The sequence below is a fragment of the Callorhinchus milii genome, unplaced genomic scaffold (genome assembly GCF_018977255.1).
Source record: "Callorhinchus milii isolate IMCB2004 unplaced genomic scaffold, IMCB_Cmil_1.0 Scaffold4, whole genome shotgun sequence".
Classification (NCBI taxonomy): domain Eukaryota; kingdom Metazoa; phylum Chordata; class Chondrichthyes; order Chimaeriformes; family Callorhinchidae; genus Callorhinchus; species Callorhinchus milii.
In genome coordinates this window covers 7,327,708-7,342,983 of record NW_024704745.1, presented here as the reverse complement: position 1 = coordinate 7,342,983, position 15,276 = coordinate 7,327,708, and the positions used below count along the sequence as shown (strand labels likewise).

Genomic DNA, 15,276 nt, shown 5'->3' with positions numbered 1-15,276 from the left:
CGGGATCAGGGGTAATGATCCACTCACTCACTCCCTGAGACTCACAGTCGGGGCTGTATATATAAGGAAGCAAACCCCCGGACCGTAACACACTTAGTAAAGTGCTTCTCACCGAACAGACACATACAGTGAGTGAGTGAGTGAGAGACAGAGAGAGAGACACAGAGACACAGACAGACACAGAGCAGAGGGGTTTTTTTTGAAAAGAGAGAGAAAAAAAAATCTGAAGCAATTTTTTTTAATAGATATATAATATATATATATATAACAAAAAGAAAGTCGGTGTGAAAGGAGATTTCTTTGCCTCCATTCATTTGCAACCAGAAGCCAAATCAACGAGAGATAAGACGGACAGAGAGAGAGAGAGAGAGAAGAGAGAAGAAGAAAAAAAGAGGAGAGAGAGAGAGATCTTAGTGGGATTTTTTTTTGCAAAAAAAACCCTTTTTTTTTCTTTTTCTTTTTCTTTTAAGCGACGATCGAGGCAGAAGAGAAACTTTTCTCCCCCACCCACCCCTCCTCTCCTCCTTTCCTTCCCTCTCTCTCAAAAAAAAACTTTTTTTTTTATTTAAAAAAAAGAAAAGTTTGGATCAAAACTTTTTCTTTACCCCCTTTCCACCTTCTCCCCTTCTCCTGCTTTCATTTCTTCTCTCCTTTTCTTTCTCTCTCTCTTCCCCACCCCCACCCAAAAAAAAAAAGAGAAAGAAGAGCCAGGAAAGTTATTGGGGAGATATTTTTTTTTCCACCACCACTTTTTTTTTCCCCCCCTCCTCCTTTTTCCAATTCATCCCTTCAAAATTTGGGAGTGAGTCGAGTTGGGGAGTCGAGTCGAGTTGAGCTGTGGGGGGTGTGTGGATGGGGGGGTCGAGGGGCAGAATTTCCCTCTTATTTGTGAGTTTCTTAATTGTAAATTAAAAGAGAAGATAACCCCTTTTTTTAAAAAAAAAGGAAATCTCCTTTTTTTTTCTCGTTGACCTCCTTTTTTTTCGTTGCAAAAGTTTTTTTTTGGGAGGAGGGGGTGTGCAAAAAATATATATATTATCATTTTTTTAAAAAAAAATTGGCCCTCCCCAAAAAATTCCCAGTCACAAAGCGATTTATTGTTAATTAATTGTTATTATATTTTTTATATATATATATATATACTTTACGGGGGGGGAAGGGAGCAATTTATTTTGGATTATTATTATTATTATAAAAACGACAACGAGGAGAGAAAGGAAGAGAGGAAAGTAGGAAGAAAGAGAGGAGAGGAAGAAGGAAAGAGGAAAGGAAAGGAAGAAAGAGAGGAAAGGAAGAAAGAAAGAGAGGAAAGTAAGAAAGAAAGAGAGGAAAGTAAGAAAGAGAGAGAGGGAAGGAAGAAAGAAGGAGAGGAAAGGAAGAAAGAAGGAAAGAGGGGAAAGCAAGGAGGAGAGAAAAGAAAGACAGGAAGAAAAGAAGAGAGAGAAAAAGAAAAAAAAAGGAAGAGAAAAGAAAGGTGGAAAGCGGCAGCAACAGCAGCAACAGCAGAAGAAGGAGAAAAAGAAGAAAAAAAAGAGGAGGATAAGAAGAAGAGAAGAGAAGAGAAGAAAAAGAAGAAGAAGAAGAAGAAGGGGAAAAAAAAAGCCATGGACAGCCGGAGTGCGCGGCCGTGGCTGCTGTTGGTGGCGGCGGTGTGCGCGGTGTCCGGACAAGCGGCCGAGAGCGACTCCGGGAGCCACTCCCCGGGGCGCCGGGACCGGGACCGGTGGGACCAGTGGGACTGGGACTGGGAGTGGGTGACACCGGTCAGACTGGAGGCTGAGACTGTGCGGGAAGGAGAGGCGGGAGGCGGCAGCGGAGGCTTTGCTGACGGTCGCCTACAGTCTAAGCGCCTTCGGGCGGCGCTTTGTGCTGCGTTTGGAGCCGGACCGCAGCTTCGTGGCGCCGGCGGTCACCCTCCAGCGCTTGGGGAGCCCCCGGGCCGGGGCCGGGGCCGGGCCGGGGGGGGAGAGGCCGGGGCCGGGGGGGGAGAGCCCGGGGCCGGGGAGGAGAGCCCGGGGGGGGGGAGAGCCCGGGGCCGGGGGGGGAGAGCCCGGGGCCGGGGGGGGAGAGCCCGGGGCCGGGGGGGGAGAGCCCGGGGCCGGGGGGGGAGAGGAGGAGGAGCTGCGCCGCTGCTTCTACACCGGCACCGTGGACTCGCTGCCCGGTTCTCTGGCCGCCGTCAGCCTGTGTCGGGGCATCCGAGGGGCGTTCGTGGTGGGCGGCCAAGAGTACGCCATCCGCCCCGCGGGGCAGAGGCAGAGGGAGGGGGAGAGGGGGCAGAGCGGCCAAGAGGACGCCATCCGCCCCGCGGGGCAGAGGCAGAGGGAGAGGAGGAGGGCAGAGCCGCAGCTGCACATGGTCGGCAGGAGGCGGAGCAGCTCCGGCGGCACCAAGTGCGGGGTAAGTGCCCTCACTCTCTCTCTCACTCACTCACTCACTCTCGTTCCTCACTCACTCTCGTTCCTCACTCACTCTCGCTCACTGACTCACTCACTCGCTCTCATTCCTCACTCACTGACTCACTCACTCGCTCTCATTCCTCACTCACTCACTCACTCACTCACTCACTCTCGTTCCTCACTCGCTCTCACTCACTGACTCACTCACTCGCTCTCATTCCTCACTCACTGACTCACTCACTCGCTCTCATTCCTCACTCACTGACTCACTCACTCGCTCTCATTCCTCACTCGCTCTCGCTCCTCACTCGCTCATTCTCATTCCTCACTCGCTCACTCACTCCTTACACACTCACTCCTTTCACTCACTCACTCCTTACACACTCACTCCTTTCACTCACTCACTCCTTACACACTCGCTCACCCCCCACTCGCACGCTCGCTCGCTCACTCACTCACACACACTCACCCCCCACTCACACGCTCACTCACTCATTCACTCACTCACACGCTCACTCACTCACTCACACACACTCACCCCCCACTCACACGCTCACCCCCCACTCACACACACACTCTCTCTCTGTCCCTCACTCATTCACTCCCTCTGTCCCTCTCATTCATTCTCCTCACTCTCTCACTCCCTCCCTCTCTCTCACTCCCTCTCTCACTCATTCACTCTCCCTCCCTCTCACTCTCACTCCCTCCCTTTCCCTCACTCACTCACTCACTCACTCACTCACTCCCCATCTGCAGCCGCTGCTAACTCTGCAAACCTTTCATGCAAACACCCCTCCACCACTATTTTAACAATAAGCCTTGCGTCTGATATAGTTCCTTATCTCGTCTTCGAGGCGTCTCAAAGCGCTTCACAGGATATACTGTAAAGTGAATTGACTGTAGATTTCGTGGGTGAAACACGGCAGCCAATTGCGCACAGCAGCGTCCCCACAAACAGTCGTGCATTGAGTGACCACGTTATTTTTATTTAATTTATTTTGCGTTCTCTCTGTATATATTTGTATTTGCCTTTTTCTCTCTCTATATATTTTATTCTTTGCAAATTCTTTAAACTCTCGTGTGTGTGTGTGTGTGTGTGTGTGTGTATATATATGTGTGTGTGTATTTCCCTTTCCTTCCTTTCCCAAAAGTTATTAAAAACTTATCGCAAACTCTTAAAACCTTCTTGCAAACCCCACAATTCGATAATCTTTTTCCTTCGTGTTCCCTTGCGTTTTTTTCCCAAGATATCCTTTTTTTTTATTTCTTTACCTCTTTCCACCCATCCTCCTTTGCTTTCCCCCCTACCCCCCCCCCCCCCCAAAAAAAAGTACGATAAATAGCATGATCTAAAAGCCTCTCATTCTGTGCTTCGCAAACCCCCCTTCTTCTATCCCCAGTTAGGATTTCTTTTTCCCCTTTCTCTCCTCTCTTTCCCTTTCTGTCTCTCTTTTGGCTCGGTGAATTCCTGGACAGGAAGGTTGGGTCAGTTCCAGGGAGGGAGAAGAGGGGAGTGACAGTCTTAACAGTCATCAGCTGCATAGACTAGCGTCACTCAAGTTTCTCTTTCTCTATTGCCCGCCTCTCCCCGTCTATGGGGGAGAGAGACCTCTCCCTTGTGCACGTTCCCCCATGTAAGGTTGGGCGGGGTGGGTGGGCTGGTGCTCAGTGCGCATTTAGCCCATGTAAGGGGGTGGGCGGGTGCCTGTTCTCGGTGGAATTTTTTTTACCCCAGTTAAGGTGGGGGGCGGTGGGGGGGGCGGGGGGCTCGAATGCTAGCAGAGCTGCCCCAAGTCCTGCGAGCCCATGCCCTGACTTCACATTGCAATGAACCGAAAAGGGAGGAAGTGGGGGTGGGGTGTGGGGGGGAGCTTGTTGTCAGCGCTTTATACGTTTGCCACTTGCTCGCCTTATTAATAACCGGGTTTCGCTCTCTTCCACCCTCCTCCCCCCCCCCCCCCCCCCCCCACCCTCGTTCCGTTGCAGGTGAGCGACCAGGACATTCCAGAGCGTCCCCAGGAGCCCAATGTCGCGCACGAGCCCAGAGAGTCGTTGTCGGCGACGGAGCGGAAGCGCAGAGCCAAGCGCTTCGTGTCCTCGCCGCGCTACGTGGAGACTCTGCTGGTGGCCGACCAGAGCATGGCCGAGTTTCACGGCAGCGACCTCAAGCACTACCTGCTGACCCTGATGTCGGTGGCCGCTAAGCTCTACAAGCACCCGAGCATCCAGAACCCTATCAACTTGGTGGTGGTCAAGATCCTGGTCATCTACGAGGGCGAGAAGGGCCCCCAGGTGACCAGCAACGCAGCCCTCACCCTCCGTGACTTCTGCTCTTGGCAGAAGCAGCACAACCCCGCCAGCGACAGGGACCCTGACCATTACGACACAGCTATCCTGTTCACCAGGAAAGTAAGTAACAGTACAATAGCGCAGAATAAATATATATAGATATAGTGTGTATGTATAGATATGTAAAAACCTATTATATGATAATATAATAATAATTCTTGCATTTTATAGAGCACCACATATATATATATATATATAATATGACTTGACTGTGTATCTTGTGTTAACACGCAGACGAACTTGCAGCCAACAATTCCTACAAAGCATCTTTTGAGGATATGTGTGATTTTTTTTTTTGGAAGCTGGTGGGAAAGGGAGAGAGAGAGAGTGCGTATGTACGTACGAGAGAGCGAGAGAGAGAGAGGGGCTCTTAAGTAAAAGTTTGGCAGAGTTAATACAGTAGACAACCTGCTCACTCTCTCTGCTATTTTTTTTCTCTCGCACGCGAGATGTGTACTGTGTATTTAACTGCTAAATGGTCCCCTTGTCTCCAGGATCTGTGTGGAGCCCAGACTTGTGATACCCTGGGGATGGCTGACGTGGGGACAGTCTGTGATCCCAGCCGAAGCTGCTCTATTATAGAGGACGATGGGGTTCAGGCGTCTTTTACTGCAGCTCACGAACTGGGTAAGTGTTTTTCTCTCTCTCTCTCCTTCCCTCCCCCACCATCCTGACGACCTTTCCTCCCCGCGAGCCCACATTTCCTAATCGCACGCCGAAAGCTCCCAACGGATTGTGGTTACGACTTTTTTTTTAAACAGCAAATTAAAATCCTTTTCCTTTTTTTGTTTCCTCCCTGTGTGTGGGATAGAATGAAAGTCGCTGCCTTTCTCCCACGCCAGTTAGCCTACATAATAAGAGTAACAACAACCCTGGCATTATTATTATTATTGTTACAAATTGTTGCTCTGTGTGTGTGTGTAGATATATGTATGCGCTGCTACTTCCTTGGTAGAAGTTGCTGAGAGCAAGAATCCGGTTACGGAGGGTTTTCTGAATCGGCTGTCAACCACTTGGCCGAGAGTTAACTCTTTATTGCTCCGCAAAGTTCTCTTTATTTGCGCTCAGCTGTGTCCGTCATTCAGTGCTGTGTGGGTCGGGCTCGGATCGAGACGCGCACGTGTGTGTGCGTGTGTGTATACGAGGTGGGTGGGTGGTGGCGGAGGGGTGGCGTGGGCGCATCAGGAGAAAGCGTGGGAAGCAGCTGCGGGAATATATGGCCCAGGTCTAACCCCCGCCCCCAGTTGCGGGCGCAAGGTCTTGACCTCCGGAGCCAGGCAGGTGTGCAGCTCGTACATCTGACGCACATCTGGAGTCCAGGGGGGGCAGTGCGGTTTGGCAGGTGGCCGGCATTGAGGCAGGTGCGCAGCAAGTTCTGCTGAGGGGGGGAGGGGGGGAGAAGGGGTTTCCGGCTCGGAGACCGTCCAGCAATTCGAGCGGACGGACGCTACCCTCGTAACTCAAACAGGACTCCTCCTCTCTGCCCCCACCTCCAGGCCACGTGTTCAACATGCCTCACGATGACGCAAAGCAGTGTCTCCAAACGGTCGGGCAAACAGGGATTTCCCATTTGATGGCGTCAACGCTTTCCAACCTGGACAGGAGCCAGCCCTGGTCAGCCTGCAGCGCTTACATGGTGACTTCCTTCCTGGATAACGGGCACGGTAAGCATCTCTTCTCCAATAAACCTTTGACGTTTCTCTCTGGCCCCCAAAAAGTTTTGTTTTTTTTTTCCAAGTGGGCGGCTTTTTCTTCAAGTGGGCGACAACCTCCGTTCAGAATACAACGCAGAACCTCCCGGCGGGGCGTTAGTTTAAACAAATGGGCCCTAAATAAATAGTGTTTCTGCAAACTCATGGTCTACTCAATCCACGACTGCTGAGTTTCGCCACAAATACACAGTCAATCCACTTTACACTATGTTCTGTGAAGCGCTTTGAGACGTCGCAATGACATGATGAGGCACTATATCAAATGCAAGGATTATTAATTATCCTGTTAGTATTTTAACCCTTCCCTCTTTGTTTCCGACCGAGACAGCCCACTTGCTATATGAGTGATGGGCGAATTTTAAGTAAACTTTAATAATGAGAGGTGTTTATTTTTTCTCTTTTTTTATAAAATATATATATATATGTGTGGACTCGGGTAATGAATGATCTTACTTTTCTATAGATTTTTTTTCAGAAAGAATGCGTTTTAATTAATTATAGGTGATTTATATTAAAAAAAAGCTAACCAAAAAATAATTCTCCACTGCTCTAGCTTTCTGCACTCTGGAGGGGTTAACACTGTGCATGTTTGGGATACACTTTATTTCCCCTCCTCCCGCCCGGTTGCTTTCCGCAACCTTCATGTAGTTGTTTATTGTCCAAGGAAAGACCTTTGACACAGTCACTGCAATCGAGCCTGACTGACTCCTCTCTTCACCCCATCTCCCGTGTACAGAATCCAAGTTTTTAAAATCCTTTCAGGTCCTCGACAGCGAACCCCCCCAACCCCCATCCATGTAACCTTCTCCTGCATGCAACACTCCCTCTTTTCCAGCTCTCTTCCACTGCTCATTCCCCCTCCTTCCTGCACCACTGACGCTATCTTGGCTGAGGTCAACCAACCAGAGCGTAGGATTTCACAGTCACTACACTTCAAAGAAAGCTTGCAAAAAGCTTTTGAGAAGTTCTCGACTTTAAAGGCCGTATCACGATTCTTCTTTTTTTTCTAAAATGGTTAAAAACTTTAAAAATTATCTGACACACTACAAATAGTCAGTCGCCGCACTCTACAGTAAATCCCTGCAGAGCACTTTAAGATGTCTCAACAATGCAATAAAACACTACAATATTAATCCTTGAATTTGATATAGCGCCTTATTGAGTCGTTGGGAATGTATTGTAAAGTGGATTGACTGTATTTTGTGGAAAAAGCCTGGCAGCCAATTGCGCACAGCAGATTCCCACAAACAGTTGTGGATTGAGTGACCAAATTTGAAATTTTTTTTTAGTTGGAGGGATTATTAGCCCCGGAAAGTGATCTGCCAATCGATCTAACAACCGGGTTCCTACTCGCTGATAGGTAAACAGAGGCGTGGGGATTGAGGTTTCAGCCTCCGCCTTGGAATCGAACCCGGGTCATTTCGCTCGCGAGGCGAGTGCTCTAACCACTACGCTACAGGACTCTACTATATCAAATGCAATTGTTATTACTTGTGTTTAGGTGAGTGTTTGCTGGACAAACCACAGAGCCCTCTGCAGCTGGCCAACGAGCTCCCGGGCAGCACATACGACGCCGATCATCAGTGCCAGATCACCTTCGGCGAGGACTCCCGGCTCTGCCCCGACACCAGCAACACCTGCTCGCTGCTGTGGTGCACGGGGAATGCCGGCGGGATGCTGATCTGCCAGACCAAACACTTTCCCTGGGCCGACGGCACCCCCTGCGGGCAGGGCAAGTGGTGCATGGAGGGCAAGTGCGTCAACCAGACCAGCATGAAGGAGTACAATGTAAGTGTCTGTGCCAGTGTCGCACTGTCCTTTTAATTGGGTGGGGGAGGGGGGGGGATGTTTTTAATTCCTTTTAGGATGTTAACGCTTCACGGGATTTATAGCGTCTGAGGTGATAATCCCTCCCAAATTTTTTGCCATCTTTCAGTCCACGATGGTTTGTGTGAAATTGGCTGACGCGTTTCGCCCACAACCTATGCAGTCAAACCCCTTTACAGTATATTCCGTGAAGCGCTTTGAGATGTCTCAATGACGCCATACAGCGCTACATCAAATGCAAGGAGGAGTATTATTATTAACCTCAACAAATGACAAATTGCGTTTGCTTAGCGCCTTTTCGTGTTGGAAGGACATTCCCAAGGCGCTGGACAGTTGAGGGTTTGCCCCTGACTGAGCTGGGTGTTGGAATCGAGAGGGACAGAGGGTAGGGGTGAGTTAGGGGTGGCTGAAGCCATGGTCAAAGAGGAAGGTCTGAGACACGCCACGAAGGAGGCAAAGGGAGAGGGGATGCCTTATTGAAATGATTGATTGATTGAAAGCATTGCTGGCAAACTATACAGTTGTTTTGGACGAGACGTCGAACAATTTTTTTTTCCCCCCTCTTCTTTTCCAGACGCCGGTGAACGGGAACTGGGGGGTGTGGGGCCCGTGGGGCACGTGTTCGAGGACGTGCGGAGGCGGGGTGCAGTACTCGTTCCGACACTGCGATCGTCCCGTCCCCAAGAATGGCGGCAAGTACTGCGAAGGCAAGAGGGTGCAGTACAAGTCGTGCAACACTGCAGAATGCCCTGACAGTAATGGTAAGACTCCGAATTTATCCTGTCTTATGTTCCCCCTCCTCGACCAAGTTCTTCCCTCTCTCCTCCCTCCCCCTCCCCTCCCAATAATTCAAACCAACATCCCAACAACTCTCCTGAGTGAGAAAAGGTCTCCTGGGCTCTCCTTTGGCTCTTCTTGTGTATCTTATATCTATGTCCTCCAATCGCTGACTCCCTGACCATGGGAACAGGAGCAGGCCATTCAGCCCCTCCAGCCTGTTCCACCATTCTATTAGATTACGGTTGATCTGTACCACAACTACTTTTACCTGCCATTGCTCCATATCCCTTGATCCCCTTACCAAAAATCTATCCACCTCAGTCTTGAAAAATTTTAATTGATCCAGCCTTGTGGCGGGGGGGGGGGGGGGTGAAAGTTCCAGATTTATACTCCCCTTTGGGTGAAAAAGTGCTTCCTGATTTAGTTTCTCTGTATCTACACTATCAAATCCCTTTATTATTTTAAACGCCTCAAATGGATCACCCGTCAACCTTCTAAACTGAAGGGTAAGGGATCAAGTTTATGCAACCTGGCCACCTAATTTAACCCTTTAGGCCCTGAAGAGAGGCCAGTGTAATGGTTTAATGGATCATTTCAATGCATCTTTTCTTTCTCTCGACTCAGGCAAAACATTCCGTGAGGAGCAGTGCGAGGTGCACAATGACTTCTCCAAGTCCCCTGCTTTCGGAGGCATGCCCGCTGTGGAGTGGGTCCCCAAATACACTGGCGTCTCTCCCAGAGACCGCTGCAAGCTCTTCTGCCAAGCAAAAGGCACGGGCTACTACTTTGTGCTTCAGCCTAAGGTAAGTTTCCACAGCCTCTCCCTGGTCAGTCTCTTCCTGGTTCATCTTCTGAGTGTGTGAGCCCAGAGCGCCCCAGCTTGGGTGACTCTGTACCGCTTCTTGCTTCTGGGTCAGAAAGTTGTAGGGTTCAAGGCCTGATGTTTGGGGACATGGAGCTCACATTCCAGGCTGAAACGTCCGTTGAATTCACCTGACCTGTAACGTAGTGGTTAGTGCCCTCAGCTTGCAATGAAGATTCCCGGGCAGGGCGACACAGTAGGCAAGTTTCCTTACTCCACACTCCTTGTTCCAGCAGCAAGTTGCAACCTGTTTTTTAGTCGAGTGGCAGACTGCTTTCTGGGGATTATAATCCCTCCAAAGCAAAAGAAAAAAAACCTAAGATTTTTGGTCACTCAATCCACAACTGGCTGTGTGCATTTGGCTGCAGCGTTTCACCCACAAAATATACAGTCAATTCACTTTACAATATATTCTGTGAAGTGCTTTGAGAAGTCTCTACAATGTGATCAAGTGTAAGGATTATTATTGAATCATGGTGGCGCTGAGTGGGGGGGATGAAGAGAGTATTGTCGGTGGGGCTGTTGTTCAGATGAGGGGTTAACAACAGTAACAATGCCAGATGCGAAGGCCGTCTAGTAAAATCACCCTCCTCCTCTCCTGACAGGTGGCTGATGGCACCCTGTGCAGCCCAGAGTCCACCTCGGTCTGCGTTCAGGGGCAGTGTGTGAAGGCTGGGTGTGATCGGATCATCGGCTCAAACAAGAAGTTCGACAAGTGCGGGGTGTGTGGGGGCAACAGCTCGACCTGCAAGAAGATCTCAGGCTCCTTCCTCCTCTCAAAGTAAGTCCAACCCAACTACCGCTCACTGTTTGCAAGAACAGATTGCATGTTATACAGGGCCTTTAAAGTAGGGAGGACGTCCCAACTTGCTGGAGAGTCAAATGGTTTGCACCCCAACTGGGAGTTGGGTGGCAAGGGGGTTGGGTGGGTGTGAGAAGCGCTGAGCAAGTCCGCTGCTTGCTGATGTTGATGGGTGATGGTCGCGATTTGTCGGGGAAGCAGGGGACGATGACACTTGACCGTCATCCTGACCTTGTGTTTTGTTTTTCTCTTCTTCTCCCCCACCCCCTTCCCAATTTTTCCTGGGACAGACGTGGGTACCAGGAGGTGGTGACCATTCCAGCCGGAGCCACAAATGTCGACATCAAGCAACGCAGTGCCCGGGGCGAAAGGCACGATGGAAACTATCTGGCTCTGAGGAAGACCGACGGCACTTACCTGCTGAACGGCGGCTACACCTTGTCCACTCAGGAGCAGGACGTCTCGTTCCACGGAGCGACGTTGCGGTACAGTGGTTCCTCGGTCCTGCTGGAGAGAGTGCGCAGCTTCGGGGCTTTGTCTGAGGCCCTGGTGGTGGAGGTGCTGACGGTGGGCAAGTCCTTGCGGCCAAGGATCAAGTTCACCTACTTCGCCAAGAGGACTCCATCCCAGCACAGCACCAAGACCGGCCCCAGAAGAAAGGAGTCCTTCAACGCCATCAGGGAGACGTTGACCTCTGAGTGGGTGATTGGCGAGTGGGGCGAGTGTTCCAAGACCTGCGGCCTGGGCTGGCAGAGGAGGTCGGTGGTGTGCGCAGACCCTCACGGTCGACCCGCCCCCGGCTGCCGCAAGGAGCTGAGGCCGGACGGGTCGAGGCAGTGTGCGGAGACGCCTTGCCCACGCTGGGCACTGGGCGAGTGGTCAGCCTGCTCCAAGACATGCGGCCGGGGCTTTCGCAGGCGGGAGCTGGAGTGCGCGGGGGGCCGGGGGCAGAGCCTGCCACAGGACAGCTGTAACCAGGCCAAGAGACCCCGGCGGCTGATTGACTTCTGCAACGTTGGGGTGTGTGGTTGAGCTTCCGATGGATGGACAGACAGACGGATGGGCGTCTGGGAACAAAGAACAAATTTCTCTAAAAAGTTTTTATATTTAATGTTGAGAGGGAGAGTGGAACCCTCTTTCTTCTCCCCCCACCCACCTCCCCCACACCACCCCACTATACACACATACCAATTTGCACTGAAGAGTGAAGGAATTCTCTCCCCACCCCCACCCGATAAAGGTCAAAGAGTCAGCTTGCAGCATGTTTTTTTTTCCCCCCCCTTCAAGTTGGTGCCAAATTGTAAAGGAGCAGTGAAGCAGGGTGGGGAGGGGGACAGGGATTAAAGAAGGATCTTTGATGTCCCCCTGGTCATAGAGTGATACTGCTTAGAAACTGGCCCTTCAGTCCCTGTGCCAGATAAGTTCAATAGCCTTCTTCGTGATCTACAACCAATTCGCTCAGCAGCAGAAGATTGCAGTGAACGGAGAACCCCTTACGGTTTTTTTTCTGGGGAAAGGAGGTCGGGTGGCGACACTTTTTTTTATCAACCATCATCGAAGGAATGTCCTGCGATCTTGATTGATGGGAAGGACGGGAGGAAGGGGGAAATCCCAGGAAGCCAAAGCAAGGGACCTTTTCAAATAATCTCCATCAATGATTCTCTCCCGAGTGGTTATTATATATAATACACACAGACACATACACAAAGAAGCAATTCAGTGTTTGGCCTCTCCGGTGGCTTGTCGGGGTGTTCAGTGAGGGCAGCCGAGTCGTGCAGACTGACCGGGGGAAATCGCGGGTCCGAATCCCCATCTGTCCAGAATTGGCTGCTCTTGGCTGGGACAGAGGTTGGCTTCGGGCACCCTCTCCTCCCAACCTCCACCCTGTGTTAATAGAGGAAAAACCTCCCAACGTTCCACATTCCTGATCTCTATTCAATGCTTCCTTCCACTTGCTGCACAGCATGTGGACTCCAGTTGAGGGAATTGGTTGTGGTTTGTCTACTCACCACAACAAAACAACAACTTGCATTTATATAGCGCCCCGCACGCTAAATTTGAATTCCATCTCGTTACATTTTTGCTTCAAAGTAGGAGGGGTGGTGGAAAAAAATTCCCACTGGCCTCTCATTTGGGGTGGGGTTGGGTGTGGGGTGGTGGGAGTGGAGTCTCGACTTATAGGCTAAACTAACAAAATTACTAGCCCCAGTCTGTAACTACCTCAACGATGAAGGGCAGAGATTGTATAGATTTCGGAGAGTGGAAAAAAGCTTAAACTACGTTACACACAGGCTGCTACACATTAAAAAAAACTACCGATTTTTCCAACCTGCAGAATCAGAATCCCATAAAGAATGTATATACAAGCGGAGACTTGAGAGGCCAGAGAAACGGACTTTTATAAGTAAAGATGAAACAAAACAAAGAGAGACTATTTAAAATCCTTCTGTGAAGGACTTGCTGTGTTTTATTTTGTACAAATTCAAATTAAAACCTATTTATTTTTGTAAAAGCTTTGTATAATATAATCTCTAAGTTATCGCTTTTTTAAAAAGAGAGAAAAGAGCATTTAACAAGATCAGAACTATTTATACATTATATTGTGTCACTAGGAATATAATAATAATAAAAAGAATCAATGTTTGTCAATTTTCTTGTGTTTGTCCATGATGTTTACAGAGATAATGATACTTGCACTCGATACAGTGCCTTATCATGGTTGAGACTTCTCAAAAGTGCTTCACAGGATACATTGTAAAATGGATTGACTGTATCTTGTGGGCAAAATGCTGCTGGCGGTTACGCACAGCAGCGTCCCACAAACAGCCAATTTTATTTGGGGGAATTGTTGGCCAGGACACCGGGAGAGAGAAACTCCTCTTTTCGAATAATGCCATTGGATCTTTAATGTCCACCTGAAGGGGCTTTGGGTTAACGTCTCATCTGAAGAATGGCACCTCCCAACAGTGCAGGACTGCATTGGAGTGCCATCTTAGACGATGTGATTCCAAGTCCAGACGTGGGTCTTAAGTCCTGACTCGCAGGTAAGAGCGCTACCACTGTGCCAGGCTGACACACACAGGTGATGGGATTTGTTCACTGGGTGCTTGCGTTTAGTGTTGCCTATTGAAGGTCACTGAAAGTAACATCTGATATGTCATCTGGAACTATTATTTTTATCCATTCAGTGTGCAAACATTGGGAAATTTGTTGATTCTTAACCATGTTGATTCATATGTATATATGTTGGACCTTAAACATCAACGAAAATCTGTGAGCTCAAAATCCCGAATTGGGAGCTTGAACCTACAACCTTCAGAGTTGAGGCGAGAATGCTCCTGACTGAGCCAGGCTGACACATGGATAATAATAATAATCCTTGCATTTGATAATAGTGCCTTATCACATCGTTAAGATGTCTCAAAGCACTTCACAGAAAATGCTGTAAAATTAATTGCCCGTATATTTTATGGGTGAAACGCGACAGACAATTGCGCACAGCGGTGTCCCACAAACAGTCGAGGATTGAGTGTCCACATTTTTTTTTAGGGTTTATTACCCCCGGAAAGCAACCCGCCAGTCAACTTAACAACCGGCTTCTTATTTACTGCTAGGTAAACAAGAGGTGTGTAGGGTGAGGAAACTTGCCTAAGGTTTTGTCCAGCAATCGAACCAAGGTCCTCTCACTTGCAAGGCGAATACCCTAACCACTACCCTACGGGACTTCACACTACTCTCCATATGAACACATAACCTTCAGACTTGGAGGTAATAGCGCTACTGCTTTAGCTAGGCCAACACACAAGTGATGTAAGACAAGGAGTGAGTCTGCTGGTAATTGTAAAACGCACTGTTTGCAGCCTGGTTGGGAGCCCAGATCTCTTGCTGAACTTGTCCTTAAAACAGAGTCACGCTTTATGACTGCATTGTATTGCTGGCAAGCTATCCCAGCCAAGCCCCACTTCAGGACACGAGTGCGTGAAAAGTAAACAGGCCAGTAATCTCGGTTGAACTCGCTCGCTCGCTCGCTTACTGACAATCAGTTTTTAGTCCGGGGCCAAAAAGCACCACAAAATACCAGGTAGCCAGAGAGATAATAACAATCCTTGCATTTTGTGTAGCACATCATCAAGACATCTTAAAGCACTTCACAGTAAAATAGTTTGAATGTATTTAGTGGGTGAAAGGCGGCAGCCAATCTTACACGCAGCAATGTCCCATAAACACCTATGAAGTGAACGACCAATTTTATTTGGGGGGATTGTTGGTCAGGACCCCAGGAGAAACTCAGTTCTCTTTTCAAATAGCACCGTGGGATCTTTTAATGTCTACCTACCTGGTCAGGCAGACAAGACCTCGGTCAATATGGCACTTCCCCTCCGGACTCCCAACATTGCATTGGAGCATCAGCCCACCTTATACGGGTTCCTAGTCCCAACATGGGGCTTGAACCCATAACCTTCAGACTCAGAGGTGAGGGTGCTACCAACTGAGCCATCAGATGGGATCAACAAGGCCAATGATAGGACGAGGAACCATTTCAAG

General features: G+C 49.4%; 1 protein-coding gene across 1 annotated transcript; it reads left to right on the top strand.

The window, feature by feature from the left end:
- The first annotated feature begins 1,604 nt into the window (after nucleotides 1-1,604).
- Nucleotides 1,605-11,979, top strand: adamts1 (ADAM metallopeptidase with thrombospondin type 1 motif, 1). Its single transcript, XM_042334024.1, has 11 exons — nucleotides 1,605-1,763; nucleotides 2,104-2,230; nucleotides 2,294-2,400; nucleotides 4,386-4,808; nucleotides 5,243-5,375; nucleotides 6,245-6,412; nucleotides 7,962-8,248; nucleotides 8,862-9,048; nucleotides 9,692-9,870; nucleotides 10,535-10,710; nucleotides 11,022-11,979. Exons 1-11 carry the CDS (start codon nucleotides 1,605-1,607, stop codon nucleotides 11,761-11,763), a joined length of 2,688 nt encoding a protein of 895 aa, XP_042189958.1. The 3' UTR covers nucleotides 11,764-11,979.
- The last annotated feature ends 3,297 nt before the right edge of the window (nucleotides 11,980-15,276 follow it).

Coding starts and splice junctions, on each gene's coding strand:
- adamts1 (XM_042334024.1), top strand. CDS start 1,605: ATGGACAGCCGGAGTGCGCGGCCGTGGCTGCTGTTGGTGGCGGCGGTG. Junction 5,376..6,244: donor TACTGCAGCTCACGAACTGG/GTAAGTGTTTTT, acceptor CCCCACCTCCAG/GCCACGTGTTCAACATGCCT. Junction 6,413..7,961: donor CTTCCTGGATAACGGGCACG/GTAAGCATCTCT, acceptor ACTTGTGTTTAG/GTGAGTGTTTGCTGGACAAA.